Raw genomic sequence first — 17,397 nt, forward strand, 5'->3', positions numbered from 1 at the left:
ATAATAAATATCTCATAATCTAAGGCTTTTGTGGAATCGTGTGTTTGTCCAGTCACAGAGGAAATGGTCCGTGGACGGGCCGAGCACAATGAGTGTGAGATCTTCTCCTTGGAGGAAGTTTCTCTACATCAGCAGGACATTGAGAAGATCGAGCACATCGACAGATGGTGCAGGGACCTGAAGATCCTCTACCTGCAAAACAACCTCATCCCCAAGATAGGTGAGACATCCATCAGATGCTTCAATAATCAGAGATAGTCTCTACCTTAAAAAAAATCAAGCACCGTTTTTACCACGTTAAATGAATTTACTTTTCTTGCATCTGATGTCCAACCACATTCTTTGATGTTTATGGTAAAAACCATTGCAGGACAAACCAGTTGAGTCTCAGACAGTTTCACTCATTCATTTGTGCTCTGCGTGTAATCTCCAGAGAATCTGGGCCGTTTGAAGAAGCTGGAGTATTTAAATCTGGCTCTGAACAACATTGAAGTCATTGAAAACCTTGAAGGTCAGTATACAGGGCAATAGCAGAAGGCTGTGCTTTTATTATGGTTGTTTTGTCATTTAAAAAAATTTAGCGTGCTTTCTACTTTTATTCTAACTACTAAACCAGAGGTCATCAACTACATTACAAGGGCTGACTCATGTGTATGCAGATACTATGGGGGCCAGACCGTTAAATAACCTAAATGACATCTATGTTGAAGACAGCCACAAGGGGGCGATTGAGATATTTAAGCCACACATTTCTGGGACTGCCATGTAGTTTTATGTGAATATGCTGCATCCTGATTGGTGAAAAACACATGAAGGAAACTGGTCTTTTATTTTGATTCTCAGGTAGTGAAACATAAACTCTCAACTTCGCAGAAATCTGTGCTTCAAACAAGAATGGACTTCAGAGTATGTAATTGTCATGCATCTTATTTGCAAGTAATCGTTAATATTAGTTGGATTTTTGTGAAAGTGATCAAACAGTAAGCCAGTTTTAAAAGAAAATATTTCAGTCTCACTTATTTGGAGTTAAATATCTGTAGGGATTAAAGGAAAAAAAGGATACCCTAAATACAGTAATATTATTTTTCCTCAGCACATTCTCTGAATGTTATCAAGCTTCTGGGGCCAGATGGGAAGCCATGAGGGGCCTGATGTGGCCCATTGGTCATATGAGGTACTCAGCAATAGCAATGGCACTAGCCTCCAGAAATTCCACTGAGCCTTGGCCCTTTGAGAAGGCCTAACTGATCATACCAATGCTAGCCTGTCAGCATAACAGACAGGTATTGTTTCTCCACGTAATTTAGCGAGTCTTAAATAACAATGGGCAAAGTAATAATGCTGGCTCAAATTTATGCTCTACTGAAAATTTCTGTCAAAGCATGAATATCCAAGCTGCACAGCTGATCAGGGGTTTGATGGTACATTGTGGCGGAAGAATACAGCCAAATATTGCATTGCAAAATAGTGCCAAACACAGGACCTTTCTGAGTGAAAAACAACACACTTCAAAAATTTTCAGTGGAGCATATGTTCTAGCCAACATTGTTTCATGGCCCATATTTACTTAAAACTCTCAAAGTACCACAGACAAATCATACCCATCTGTTCTGCAGTAAAGACTGGATTATCTGTTGGTACAACAAGTGAGGACTTCTTACAGGGGCAATGCTCACTGATATCACTAAAGGGTAGTGCCACTACTATTGCACAGTAGCTCATATGACCCAACTTCCAAGTACCAAAATATCCCTTTAAAAGGAGCGTTGTTTAAAAGCAAAAACTGGTAATATCAAGGGTTGAAGAGTGTCAATTTGTTGTTCTTTTGGGTGGTTATTGCAGAAGGAATTAAGTTTTTTGTTGATTTTTTGGTGGACCACTGTGGCATTTGAACTACAGTTACATTTTTGCTCAGAGGAGCCATAGATTTAACATAAGAGCTTTTTAACACATCATTTTAAAGGGAAACCTTAGTTAAACTGTTAGGATGAGCTAAGTGTGAGGACACAAACAGCTGTTTGTGTTTTTAAATCCAGCTCCTTATTAACATTCCTGCAAGAAACTAAAATGAGTTGTGTATGAACACAGCAGAAAATAATCCATAAATTCACCATAAGCTCCAGCTCTGTAAAAATCTACCACACCCACATGCATGCCATGTTTTAAATACTGCCCCATGTTTATGTTTATGTCTGTCTGTCATTATTTGTGGGTCTTTGTTCTGTCTTCAGGCTGTGAGAGTCTCCAGAAGTTGGACCTGACTGTGAATTTTGTGGGTTGTCTGAGCAGTGTAGAGTCTCTGCAGCACAACATCCACCTCACCGAGCTTTTTCTGGTGGGGAACCCCTCCACTGAGTTTGAGGGCTACAGGCAGTTTGTGGTGGCATCTCTGCCTCGACTCAAGGTAACTTGAAGAAATCAAACCAGCTGCCCAATCAAGAGTGGATAAACCACATACTCTTTGGCTAAATGACTTTTTTGGCTGAAGGATTGTGGTTGTAATTTTACCATGTAGCACCCAGGAATTGCTGTTCCACATCTGCATCGTTCTTTTGTGTTGCATTTTACATTAGTACCTAGTAGGAGTCAAACTGGCATTTATCATTGAGTACTTTATACATACAATTCTCAAGAGAATCAATAGCAGGATTTTCTTATATTTCTGATGCTGTTTCAAAAATCTGGATCAAAACTTTTGGTCCCTGTTGTTTTTTCTTTAGTTCCTGGATGGGATTGAGATCAGCCGATCAGAGCGGATCCAAGCCTCTCAGGGATCAGAGGAGGTGAGGAGGAAAGTCATGGAGCAGGAGAGGGAGTATCTAAAGAGGAGAGCTAGGGAGAAAGAGGAGGCACAGAGGAAGGCAGCAGGAGAGGAGAGAGGAAACAAGGAGAGGAGACCAGGCAGTGATGGACACTGGTACACCGACATCAACAACACAGAGTGAGTATAAACAGAACAAATACTTTGACAAGCAGCCATTTTCGCTGTGGCATCTAACTTTAACATTCATACATTTGAATCAGAGAAAAATAAATTGATCTTTATTTGCTGCACTGAATAAAATTAGAGTCAGCGACCAGGATACAAATCCAGAAGAGGCATTTCTGTGATAAACTCTGAAGTGTAATGGTGACTCTAAAGTTATCTTTTCTGTGTTTGTAGTTCAGGGAAGGCGGAGAATAAAGAAAACCAGGAAGCAGAGGAGAACATAAATCTGATGAACTCTGACCTGAGTGAAGAACAGCGAGAGAGAGAGTTCTGGCACACACCGTGTTCATTCACGCCTGAATCTCGTGTGGAGGCTCACCGCCACCTGGAGGAGAAGAGGAAGGCGAAGGAGAAGTAAGTGTGACTGACTTTTATCCGTTAAAGATGAGGACTCTGTGTTTACGATCCTAAATTTGTAAGACAAATTCTTTCACATATAATTTTACAAGCTAAAATGATCTTGCATGAGTAGATTAAGTAGCTGTTGGACTACTGTAATGGCTGCAACATAATCTTTGGAAAAAATATGCATGATCAAAGTGCAAACTGCAGAGATTGATTTATATAAAACAACTCAAATAAATGTTTATATCGCTGTCACCTAAGTCAACAAATTCCATTGGCCTAAAATCATATTTTTCTGTGAAAACTAAGCAGGTTTTTTTGTCTTATTTCCATCAAAAATGTCAAGTCCAAAATCATTTATTTCAAGACATCAAACATAAAAAATAAGGCCATAATTGCAGACAATCGGCATTCAGCAAGCAGATTGCATTTATTTAATATAGATTAACATTACATTTCAAGACACCTAACAGGCAAAACCCACATTACAAACACCATGACCCTTTCGCTGTAGTTTACAGTTTTGGCCACAAGGTGTCCCTGTTGCATCAACCATTATCATGTCAAAGCCAATCCAATAAGTGGACAGACTCACTTTCTGCCTGCTCAGTCATTACTAAAGAGGGCTTTGTTTACTTCCATGTCCTTCTCCGTCCGTCACATATTTTCTTTAAAACAGATCGTTTTTCTCAAGGGCTTTGAAAAGAGAGGGTACAATGGATAAATAACATCATTCCCCCCATTTATTGCTGAATATGACATTCATCAAATCCCTTGATAGGATTGCCTTACAGATGGATATCTGCTTTGCTATTTGGTTTATGAAGATAACTTACAGACAAGAACTCTGTGCTTGAATTTTCTGTGTGTGAAATTCTTGTGAGGGCCTGTACGAAACACAACTCTTTCTGGTCTTCACTCAAATTCTCCTCCTAGATACATACATTCTTCTCTCACATTCACACTGTATTTATAATGTAAGTTCTAGTATTGTGGCTTTACCTTGCCAGCCATAATAAATCAATTTTTTTCTCAATTCAAAAGGTGTTTTCAAGGACTCCTTCAAAAAGATTAAGTCTATGCACTACTCTTTATATAAAGTCCAAGCCCATAGCAGCAAAGGGAGGGGCTGCGCCAGGCCTAAGATAAGATAAGATAAAATAAAATGAAACAAGATAAACTTTTGTTTTATTGATCCAATGGGGGATATTTGGTCATTAGGTCATTACAAGACTCAACAATAGAGACACAGGAATGTTCTGTCACATCTTTAGGGGCCAATCAGAGCAACAAAACATGTTGCATCGTAGCCGCTTCAGAGCAGTAAACTTTATAACGCGAACCATGGCGGCTGTAGACATGTTAGTACACGACTTTTGTCTTTTCTGAAAAGAAAACAACTTAATGCTGTTCTTTGTTCTTCTTAAATGAAGAAATGTCACCAAGTTCTGATTAAACTGATGCTATAGCAGCATCCAGGCTAATCTTTTCTGCCATAATTGCACCAGCCTCTTGTTGCCGTTTGCTTGCGTCAAGACTCCACCACGACTGAAAATACTTCCCCTCAATGCTGATTGGTCCTGTCACTTTCTAACCTGGCCCAAACTGTTCAGGCGGGAGCTTTGCATGATGGATTCGCCGGTGAGAAACACGGAAATGGGGCGAATCCATCTGCTTTGCAAGGTTATGTTGGTTTAGTACCATGGCAGCAAAAAAGAATACCTGGGCAACCAATGTAGGGTAATTTTTTTAAATACCTTAAACTGCTAGCAAACACCTGTACTCTGTCTGCATTTTATTGTGGAAATGTTGCCGTTGTGTTTTTTTAGCAATCTGGGCAGTTTAAAGGAGTTTGCCTGCAATTTCTGAGGGTTTCATTTCCTTTCTAAGCATCTATTTTATGACATAAATGTAGTTTTCTTAGAGTTTCACTAGTCACTGTTGTCTTGATACTATTTTGTATCAAGGTAACAGACACTGTCATTTTAAATAAGTGGTATTAAAAGCAGTCTTAAAATATTGATTTTTTTATTAATTTATTGTGTATTAAACGACACCGTGGGTTGAGGTCAGTGTTGCTATGTCTCATATGGACACAGTCTATGTTTACACCCATTCATGATAAATGAAGCGCTGATTTTACAGGTAATTTAAAGAAACGTGCTACCATTCGATCATCAGGGGAGTAAATCAATCAGTGACTCACTTTATTGACCCCAGGTCAAAGTGATTTGTTTTCAGTTTTTAAGAGGACTGAAGGGAAACATCAGTCCAGCAGCAACAATCAGACATAAATATCACATTTTGACACGACAATTAGCAGGACGGATGGAGCTACTCTCACAGGTTCATCCATCGGGTTAATGAGACGTTTTCAGGGTCGTTACAGCAGCAGACAATAATCTGTACCGTAACAGGAAGATCCGTGAGCATGTTCAGGGCGTCGCTGGTGATTTGTTTATATGTTTGTGACTAAAGAAGACAGCGGTGAGCTGCAGGAGCCAATTATCCTGAATGATTTACAGACAGTGTGTTGATTTGTGCTGGTTTTCACAACCTGACTGTGACTGCTGAAAGAAGCTAGAGCTGAAATTTTCTCAGATTTAAAGCCTTTTATTTTGATTACTGTATTTGTTTATGAACCTGAGACCAACACTTTTGAGTTCTCGGATGGAGGGCTCTGTGGCACACCTGGTGCAAAGCAATTTGGCATGTCTTTAAGGGGTGTGAAGCTTTCAGTTTTTAACTGTTTGATTCCAATCTAATCCAGAAAGAGTTTTCAATTTTCAGCAATTAATGCTTCTCAACATGCTAGTCATTTAGCAGAGGTGTTTACTGTAACTATCTAACTAATTTATAACTATTATATGCATTAAAAAACCCATAAAAATGTGTCCAAGATCATGCCACTGTTAATTTATGTTGTTTTTTTATCAGCTGATTGCAGTGCTTTCAATACACAATGAAAACCAGAAGCAAAAGTAGCATTTATTTTATGCTTTAATAAAAAACTGCTTAAATATGAATAAAACCTGTGTGCTTAAATAAGTGAGGATCTCTACAGTCTGGTACACTGTAGTTGTGTTATACTCCTTTCCCCTCCTTTTGCCATTTAATGAACAGCTTCAAGGTAAACTGCTGCCACCATCTGGTGAAAATACCACATTACAACCCAGCTCTGGTAAAGTGAATGGAAAATTATTTTAAAGATGGGATAAAAGTTTGGATTTTTATAGTTACAGACTAGGGACGGGTATGAGTACTTGAGAAGACGATGCTATCAGTATTTGATTACCATTTCATCAACTGTGCACACAGGCTGTTTCTAGCTACAGTGTTTCAGTTGAGTTAGTGATGCCTGTTTAACCAAATTTTCTGGGTTTATCTGTAGTGCCAAAGTAACAAACAAGAAAAGTTTCTTAGAGGTTTATCTTAACCTATTGTTATTGGTATAGGGATCATGGTTATGTAACAGGATTACTTGCTGATTTTACAACTACAGCATCACATGCATTTATGAGACCTAGACAGACTAAACACTCTGAACAAGACCAGGTTAAAGTCTAGCATATTGCTGACTGCAACTATCTGAGATGTCTACTGGAATACCAGACAGGGGAGAGGTAACCTGACACACCAGATCAACTGTTTCAAATACGCATTGTATGGATGTCACATTCATGTGGGACAGCTCCCATAGAAAGCATTTGAGAAGGGCAGGACTTTTCTGACTTTTCTAACGGGCCAATCAGAGTGACGAGACAAAATGACGTTTTATGCATCTCTTGAGCTGACAGGTTGCTGCTCCTGTAGATTGTTCATGGCCGAGCTTCTCGGTAAATAAAATTCACGCCAAGGCTGGTCTGAGTACAAAAACGTCTTCTCTGCTGAGACGAGCTTTTGGTGTGGATCTTTGGCCTTGTTTTTAAAAAAAAGCTGTCCAGTTCCATTTAAACTGTCGCTTTCCTACAGCTACATCCGAGCTAATAACTACTGCAGCAGCCGCCATTTGATACACCTGCAAAACCCCACCAGTAACGATCGCAAACCCATGCCAAACAGACCGGAAGAGGAGGCAAAACATTTTTCTCATTATGAAAAGCTTTCAGTATGGCTCTCTGTCTTTGTTTTGATAAAGACACATCATCCAGCTCTGACAAAACTGCCGCTTTGGCTAAGTCTGAGCTAATGACTCCAGTAGCAGCCATTGTACATAAGCACCCACACCACAACTAACCCTTTCCCCCATAACTCTCACAAACTTATACTGAAGCAGGTCAGCAGAAAAGGGAAAACATATTTCCCATCTTGAAAAGCTTCAGTGTTGTTTTTATTCCTCATTTTTTTAATGCAGAATGTGGTCAAGTTCTGGTAAAATTGATGCTACACTAGAGCTATATCTGAGCTAATCACCACACTGCAGGAAGCCATAGCAAAAGACGAGGGTACAACCAAACCCCGCCCCTAGCTACTGCCTCTTTCTCCTCATTTAACACTGATTGGTCCGACTAGCGTTCTCCATGCTCTATAAACCGCCATCAGATGTCGCTACTACTCCATTGATGCAACTCTGTATGACTCTGAAAGTACAGTCGCTCAGTCAGTCACTCAGTCAGGCAGGTAGTCACATACAGACCCATGTGTAGGGCTGACCCTGACGGTCAGTCAAAAATAAGGAATAAAGGAAAATAATTAAGTGGGATAAACATAGGCATATGAATAATGCCATATAATACTATGGTAAAAATAACACCCATGGCAAAATCTTAGAATAAACAAGGAAATATTCGCCTATGGAAAAAAAAAAACATCACAGCATTCAGAACAATTATAGTTTATTCATGATTGTCTTGTTTTTAAAACCACTGAATCATTGAAATTGAAACCTGATATATATCCCAGCCTCAAAAGCAAACAGTCAGACTAGAGATGTGCTCACTTCAAGTGGAGGCTTTTTCCTCACTTCTGTTTCACTGTTTCACTGCTGTTAATGGTGGCAAAGGCAGAGTTATGACTGTAGAAACTGTCACTTGCAAGCAGCAGTATTTGGATTAGCATATTTTTTAACCCTGATGAGTAACCACCATTTTTACATGATTTTTTTTTTTTTTAACAAATACAACCCATCATGAACATTATTATTAAAAAAAAATGTACATGAGACTTTGAAGCTTAAGCTGTGTCAGCTGCTGTACACACTCAACGCATTCCTCCATGACATGAATGAGACGTAAATGGAGCATTTACAGTGAAGGGTTTCAGGGCACAAAACCTGCTGACCATCATGTTTGTAATGATGTAGGCACAGAATCCTGACGACTCTCAAACAAGGTCAGCAGACAGTGTATACTGCATTTATATCTGCTGCTACAGTCTCTGAATGAGTGAACTTTTTCTGATTTAACAGGACAGAAGTGGTTAGCTTTGTAAATATAAAGCGGCTTTATGATGCTGTGTTTGTAGTTTTCTTTAGGGACAGTGTTAACAGAGGATGAACGTTGATTTGGCTTGATTTGCTGATGCTTTGATATTTTCGCTGTAAGGTTTGCAGGCAGAAATTCTCCGCCTCTGTAAAAGGAGGTGTTATAGAACAACAAGAGCATGGAGGACTGTAAAGGAAAAAATACAGTTCGGGCTGTCAAGATTAATCAAGTTAATTGCAATTAATCAAGGTCCACAATTAGTGCACTTATACTTTAAATTTGCAATTAATTGCATGCTTTATTATCTCTTTGAGCACACTTTAGTTCAGCCATGTCAGTGTCTCCCTGCAGCCACAGTGATGTAAAATACTGTAAATCCAACACTACCCCTCTATGTGTCATTTCACTTTAAAAACTGACAGACTATTCTAATTTTATTTCTTTTAATCTATTTCTTTCAAGATCCATAACAAGTTCCTTTTTCTGTGGTTAGGTTCTTGCTAATCGTCAATACCTGCATTCACTACAGACTTTATATCTGTGTAAACTCTTACGCCACATATTTAAACACTCAGTCCCTGCCCTCCTGAGCCAATTACATTTAAGTCAGGCTGGTTCGGAGTGAGTCGGCAAAGCATTTGTTAGAGCCTAATTAATTTTCCCGCCATGCTGCTAATTAGTGCTCACCCCTCAGGTGACCCTCTTGCCGGAGCATTAATTGAGTGTGTGTGTTGCACATCCTTTTTTTCACAGTACTTCCTGTCTCCCTCTGACACAGTGACACTCTGTCAGTGCAGTGATATCAGCCGACAGCTGTGAGGTTTCACTCAGTGAGCAGAACCAACAGACTGATGAGGAAACATCGACAGTTACAGCGAGCACACCCAAGGTCTGATTCACTAAAAAATGACTGCAGATGGCAAGATGGCTCCAAAAATTATGCATTATTTGCTAACCCTTGCTATCTTCTGTCTCAGTATCTAATAATTCATAAGCCATACAGCTCTAATGATATTAAGTTTTGGTGCTGTGTGCAGTTTACTGGTCTTAGAGAGAAGATATCTGCATCTTTACTCTGCACAGAGCTGAAATCTGTTTACACTGATGAGCTAGGAGGGGATGGGAAACTTTTTACACCATATTGTGAGATATTTTATATGAATCTCTGTTTTAAACATCTTTACTGTATGGAGCAAGAAGAGACAACTCAAAGAAAAATCCTAACACCCCCAACATACAGAACCTGACAAACCAGATGGATTTGTTTCACACATCCATCGGGTAAACTTCTCACAGACAGCGTTTGGGAAAGGGCAGAGCCTTGGAAAAAAAAACTTGGAGGGTGATTGGATGAACGTTCTGTCTGTCACATCTTTAAGGGCCAATCAGAGCAACAAAACATGAAGTAGCCACTACCGAGGTGCGCCCCATACCGAGGAGTAAACTCCATAGAGAACTGCATAACATGAACCATGGCGACTGTAGATTTTTGTTGTTTTTGAAAAGAAAACAACTCACTGCTGTTCTTTGTTCTTCTTTTAACAAAGAAATGTTCTGATAAAACTGGCCTTTTAGCAGCATCCACGCTAATCTCTTCCGCCATAATTGCACTGGCCTCTTGTTGCTGCTTGCTTACGTCATGACTCTAAAGCGCCCAGAAGTACTGCCCCTTAAAGCTGATTGGTCCTGTCACTTTTTAACTTGGCCCAAACTGTTCAGACGGGAGCTTTGCAAGATAGATTCGCCGGTGAGAAACACGGAAAGGGGCAAATCCATCTGCTTTGCAAGGTTAAACATAGCAACCCTGAACTGTCTCCATACATGTGGATGAAGTCTGGAGCTCTTAGGTCAGCTTCATAATCACAGACTTTATTTACACATCATTTCTTTAAGTCGTAAGGAGCTTGAATTGCTTTCCTGGCCACTGGAAAGACTACTGAACACCTCAGTAACTGCAGCTTATCTGTCTCTGGCACACACCACTCTGCTTTGATTGAGATAGGTACATGCAAAGTTTATTTTAGACTGAGCTTAACCCACTGAAGTGATGCAGTTTAGAAAAACTTCAATAGCATTTGAACCATAAATTGTAGCTTCTTACGTTTTTATCCTCTTGGAGGTTGTCGTTTTGCCATTCCAGCGATGCTATCCATGCCTTTGAATTCCTTATGGAAGCTTTTTTTGTAAACTTGGAACTTGGATGACTTTCTGTGGTCTATAAAGTTTAAATTAACACAAGTAAATCCGATAATGAACGTCTATTTTGCAGGATGAGAATAAATTAAAAAGGTATATCAGGTTTAGTGTAAAAATAAATAGATAATACTATTAAATAAAGAACAGTTTTTTAGGTCATATCTCACAGCCCTACCACCACCAAATCAGTATTCCTCCAAACAGAAAGCCTACAAACAGAAAATCAGCCTTGGACCAGTGCTAATTTCATCGCCTAAAGCTATGACTAAAAATGTTCATTTTTCCATGACATAAACCAGACTAAGACTAACAAAAATAGATCTGTGATGACCAAAACTTACAAAAACTAAGCTTAGCTTTCGTCAAGATGACTAAAACAAGACTAAAATGCAATGTAGTTTTCGTCAGACATTCAAAATCCATAATATTTCTCCACTGTAGGAAAATCTGTCAAGAAACAATGCAGCTGTATGTATTCTGCCTCTCAGCTGTAGAAAGCAGGGACCCCAGGTTTGGCAGGTATAGAACACAGTAGCATGATTTGAGGACTTTTTATGGACTAAAACTAGACTAAAACTTAAAAGGACAGAAATGACTAAAATGTGACTAAAACTAAAATGCATTTCATTTAAAGACTAAAACTAAAGACTAAAATTAGAATTAACTGCCAAAACTAACACTGCTTTGGACAAGCAATGTGACATTATTTGTTTATTCTTAAGTGAACTCATGACCTCGTGGTCCAGCGGCTCTGAGCTCTGCTTCACATTGAAAATGGTCCCAGTAGACAATCACCATCAGTTAGAGGGAAAACCATGGCATGGATGGGACATTGCTGACACAGATATTGCTGGTCTTTACGATGCTGTTAGCACTGGTGTTTGTGAATCAGATGTTTTATTGTCATTGAGGCCACTTTGCGTGTTCAGTAGAGTGTATTTTTTACACAGCTGACATACTAGACCTCTTAAACACCAGCCAAGTGCCAGATTCTCTCATCATTGAATTTTTTTTGTCCTTTTATTCACATTTTTCCTTGACCCTGTGCCATTTTATGGAGGTCAGAGACAAATGGATAGGAAAGGATTTGAGGGGAACTTTGACATTTATCAAGGCTGATGTTGTAAAGCAAACTCAGACATAGATAAATCAAATTCTGTTTTCCCTTCTTAATTGGCAAATATCTGAATAGAACCTTTACCTGTAACTGACAGAGAAGTAAGGGCAAGAATCTGAGCAGTTATTCTGTCTTGTTTAAACAATAAGCATGCTTTATTCATTCATCAGAGGTCAAATTGATAAGAAAATACACAAGTTATGTAAGGGTTTAGCTGTGATTGGTGGTGTTTTGGATTTTAGTAACTTTTGAGTGACTTATCTGTCTTAGCCCGTCCGTTGTGTCCTTGAAGGACTCCTCCCTCTGATGGTTTCCTTCTTTATTCTTACAGCCGTTTTTTATTTTTGACATTTAGTTGTTGTCACTGATTTTAAGCTTGTTAAACGTCTGAGGTCTCAGAGCATCATTTTTGTTTGCTCTTAGTGCCATCCTCGATTCTTCGTCGTCAGTTCTTTGGCGTTTGAGAGGCGAGCACAGTAACAGTGATTAAAGACCATCCAAATAAACCTGACATGTAATATGTCTAGAATAAATAATACATCCTGCCTCCTACGCTGGTCCAGATCTGCTGAGACCTCAGGGTCAGTGAGGGGGTTTGACTCTGTCCAAGGGCACTCTGACGGGGGGATTGGGCTCTGTGATAGAGGCATACAGAGTTCAGTTCACAGGAGGATAAACCTTCCTGCTGGGTCTGATTATTAAGCCATCAGTCTTCTTTTTACATGACAGACGGTCCATTTTAACTTCAGCTCAGGGAGAGTGAAGAAATACATAAACAGGCTGAAGCAGAGGGAAGTTTCGCTGTATTGAATCAGTTTTTTTTTTTTAAACATGACTTCAAATCCGACGGTCTAAAAAGCGAAGTTTTGGTACTGCCCCATAAGATAGCCTCTTTCAACAACCAGCAGACAGACTGTAAAGACTAATGTAAAAATTAGCTTTATAGATTATAGTTGTCTTGAAGAAAAAAAAAGATCGAGCTCACCTGTTCAGCTCAGTAGAGCTGGTTGTTTGGTTCCCAAAAATCTCTTCATTTGGTCCTAGTTTGGCTTTTTAAATCTGATACTTTTGAAATACAACACAATGCACAGACTCCTGATCACAAATCGTCTCATCCTGCAGCGAGAGGAAAGGGTCACCGGGAGGTGAGTGGGTCACAGAGCTACAATGGTGCCATTGACGAGAAAAACTTAACTTTTGAGCACATTGAGCGAAAACATTTGCATAAAACCACACATCCTTAATTCAACATTAACCTTTTAACTTCCTAATGTACTCACCCTTGGTGGAAGCAATGAGTTCATGGACTCTTACTGGAAGGGATAATAAATTAACCGCAAAAAGGTACAGTAATCTGCTGTTAACATACGATTCCTGCGTGAACGTGCAGTTCTCTCGTGATCTCTGCCTACTGATCAGGGTGTCGCGCCACAGTGCAGCATAGCGCAGCACAGCGGTAGACAATCTTCCAGTGTATGTTCCCCTTTGGTTCCATTTTATGAGGAAGCTCATGAGGATTCTTATCAATTTAGGAATACAGACGCAAATGTTCAGCAGTTTAAATACATGTAGCCTAATGAATGTGACGTAGTACACTCAGAAACTTTAAGGATGTTTTAGCTAGCTATGGTTAATTTGATTTATATTCAACATTCTTAACAATGTTCATTAGAAATTACAACTTTTTATTCTTTTTTATTTTAATTGTGTTATTCCTCTTTACATATAGTAAATTGCTCAGCTTGCATGTGCTTACATGACACCTATGCAGTAACAGAGTGTGCAGTTGGTCTTTTCATTGGTAGGGCAAGATCTCACTGATGGTTTTTTCTTGTTCTTTAGTCATGGTTAAAGATTTTTCTTCTTGTTTGCACTCACCCTCTGACCTTTGAACACTTTGCTGACTCACTGGGTTCAGTTTTCATAACACCTCAGGCCACAGAGTCACGAAAGCTGGGCTGCCTATGACGGATAGCGTACAGGCACCCTGCTGTGTCTGTGCTCCCACAGCTGTTTAATCTCCTGCCCACAGGAAACTCTCTCCATCAGCCCGGAGCTATTTCAGCTCTGGTGTTGTGTTAGTCAGGGAAGTCTTCTGTCCCTCCTCAAAGGAGAAGAGTCATGTGTCAACACTTTCATGTGAGTTGAATGCAGAGGATTCTCTTTGAATCCTTAAGTTCTCCACACAAACTCTTCATTCAGAGTGTTTTCTGTATTCTCTACATTCAGAGTCTTTTCTTGAAATGAAATTGAAGGAAAAACTCCGTAAGGAGCACATTAAAACCCTTCCATTGATAAGAAGTCAGGATAAGCCCTGTTTGGAGAAAGCCATTGTGATGGCTAAGAAGCCAACGATGACAGTCAGCCTTCTAATCCATATCACAGAAACATCCCAGGCCTGCATGCTGTCCAAGCAGAAAATCAGCCTGATATGGTGTTGCCGTTTTTATCATCTCCCTACGCACTGTGGCTGTCAGAGCGCGCTGACTTGATGCATGCAGTCGTGCAGTCACTGGATTGTCAGGAAAGATGAATTTCCTGCTCCTAAGGTGGAATTTTGTGATAAGGTCAACCCGGAGACGCGGCAGTATTTAATGGCTGCTGCAGCTCTCTGAGAAGGAGGTTAACATCGGACGAGCAGCAGAACCAACCTGCAGCCTGCACAACTGGAACTCAAGCCACAGCGCTGCTTTAAGGTCGAGGAAGGCTGACAGGCTGATGGATGGATCTAATTCATTCATGTGCAGGGATGAGACGGACGGTGAATATTTGCATGAAAAGGATTTCCATGTGAGATAATGTTTTTATTGAAGCTATTAATACATGATTAATGACTTGGAATTTAAAGTCATCTAAAGCTATCTGAATGGACTGCAGATGTTTGAAGATTTTTGTAAAAAAAATCAGGAAATATAAACCAACAATGAACTGAAAACTTGTTGTAATCTGCTACACAAATTATGGTAATTCCCTCCATGCATTCTGCAGAAAGCGTGGTCTGTAACCTGAATGTTGTCAGTGTGGATGTTGCACTTCTGTGCAGGTTAAAACTTCTCTGCACACAGAGTTGTTACTGAAGGCTGTCCGAACTCATCGTCCTCAGCACTGGACTTCTCACAAACCAGCAGAGGAGCTGTCACTGCTGATGACTCCATGACTCAGCGATTTGATAGATGCCCTGTCACACCCCCTTTGAAATAAAAAGCTACAGAAAAAGACTTTATAATGCAGAGAGCCATGCTGTAACCTTGGGATGAGACAGAGGAGGGGGATGAGCTGTTTGAGGTGGGAGGTAAAGTGATGGAGATGGAGATGCTCCTTTTGCCCTCTTTCTCACCCTAACACAGACACACATGAACACACTAATTGACAGCCTTTTCATGATTTCACGAAATGAAACCACACCCAAGAATGTGACAACAAACGATCAGCCGAATGGCTGCAATCTGCAGAAGGAAATAGAGTCCAATCATGTGTTGACTCACTCCATTAAACACGAAAAATAAATCACCAAAGGGACAAACTAAAAACACCAATATAGAGCACTTGGGATGTTGTTCTATTACAGGTCACTCCAAGTGATCAGATTGATGAACACTAGATTCAAATGAGTTACAGGGATTGTTTTCAGTAATATAGGGTTGTCAGGGTGGCAAACATTTGAAAGTAGAACATAAAAATTTAGCACTAAAATGTCTAAGTTAATTATATAATGGCTAAAGCCATATTATATTTTTTACATTTTTTAAAACTTACATCACCTCAGATTAGGCCAAATGTTCTCATAGTCAGAGAAATCTTTAATTTTTGTTCTTGTTATGGGACTTGTGATGTTATGGCAGCATCAAAACTCACAAAGATAAGATAATGATGACAATGGTGGGGACAGAAGTGACATGTTAATGGAACATGTAGAAATGGAACATGTTTTCGTTTCCATATCAGCACACTTTGGTTAAGCTACTGCAGCATCTCTCTTCTGCCACAGTGATGTAAAAAAGTCCACCGCTGCTCCTTAAAGGGCACATATAATGCAAAATACACTTTTTTATAACCTTGCAAAGCAGATGAATACGCCTGATTCCGTGTTTCTCACTGGCGAATCCATCTTGCAAAGCTCCCATCTCAACAGTTTGGGCTCGGTTAGAAGTAAGGAGTAAGGGCGCAGCAGAGTCGTGAAGTAAGCATGTGCTGAGAGGAGGATCAGAAGAGCCACATCCTTTTTTCTGAGAGGGGCGGAGTCAGACAGCTATTTAACATTTAAAGCCACAGACACAGAAACAGCTTTTTCTGAGCAGTGCGGAAACAGAGGGGATTTTAGACATGTAAAAATCCAATACAGATTGTATTGGATTTTGATTTGTTGTTTCTTCAGCAACAAACTTCACAGGCATGTTTTGGGGACCTCTGAGACCAATATAAACTTGTCTTAAAAGGGTAAAATATGTGACCTTTAATATCTCAGCTCAGTAAACAAGTCAGAAGTCATCTGAACCTTGTGATAGCAAACATCTACCTTTTTAATGTCTCCTTATTTCCTTTTAATGAATTTCTTTTTCCATGGTAAAACTGATGTAGTAATCTTCAATCTGACAGGATTGTCTTTTTTTTTTTTTTTAAAGAGTGCAAATTGCCTAGTTTAAGGTGCGTCACATGTACGCAGGTGGCCCGGGTTCAAATCCAGCCTGTGGCACCATTTCCCACGTCTCTTTTTGAAAACCAGAATTCTCTAATTCTCTTGCAAAATAAAAGCATGTCTGCACTCAGACAGGTAGACAGTTAACCTTAGTTTGAAGAGAGAACAAAAACCCAGCAGTTGTGAATGCAAAGAGTGGACATTTGAATTGTGATTTTCTGAGCTTAACCACGATTGTAAATTTGAATCATTGGACAGCCCTAGTAGAGGCTGCTGCCACAGACTGTATCACAGTGAGCATGTCCTTCCACTCTGCTTATGAGATGTGTTTTAACACATCCCTCAGATTGCAAGGGTCCATTTCAGACTGTGTGTAAGTTCAAACATTTCTCATTCTTTTTAGTCTTAACAATGAAATTGAACAAAATTATTCAATTTAAAACAGGACATTTCTGGGCACCGGTTTGGCTTAGTTGGTAAAGCAGGTGCCCATATACAGAGGCTACAGTCCTTGACTCGATTCCTGGTCTCGATGCTGTTTGGTGCTTGCTTACCCAACTCTTTTTCCCCATATTTCCTGTCTCTTTAGACGAATAAAGGTAGAGTTTCTGGACATGCATAATCCAGCAGTAAGGTTGCACGCAATGTATGCAGGCAGCGTGGCTCCTTTCCTGCATGTCTCTCCCCTGGT

The 17,397-nt window shown here is 39.8% G+C and overlaps 1 protein-coding gene across 3 annotated transcripts in view; it reads left to right on the forward strand.

The window, feature by feature from the left end:
• dnaaf11 (dynein axonemal assembly factor 11) overlaps positions 1 to 17,397 on the forward strand; it is a 55,081-nt gene that overhangs the window by 613 nt on the left and 37,071 nt on the right. For all 3 annotated transcript variants that reach the window (XM_041803865.1, XM_041803866.1, XM_041803868.1), the window contains exons 2-6: positions 53 to 220; positions 434 to 511; positions 2,232 to 2,404; positions 2,721 to 2,941; positions 3,164 to 3,343. In XM_041803865.1, coding sequence (XP_041659799.1) covers positions 53 to 220; positions 434 to 511; positions 2,232 to 2,404; positions 2,721 to 2,941; positions 3,164 to 3,343 — 820 coding nt within the window. The remainder of the gene's footprint in view (positions 1 to 52; positions 221 to 433; positions 512 to 2,231; positions 2,405 to 2,720; positions 2,942 to 3,163; positions 3,344 to 17,397) is intronic.

Source organism: Cheilinus undulatus, linkage group 13 (genome assembly GCF_018320785.1).
Source record: "Cheilinus undulatus linkage group 13, ASM1832078v1, whole genome shotgun sequence".
NCBI classification, from domain to species: Eukaryota; Metazoa; Chordata; class Actinopteri; order Labriformes; family Labridae; genus Cheilinus; species Cheilinus undulatus.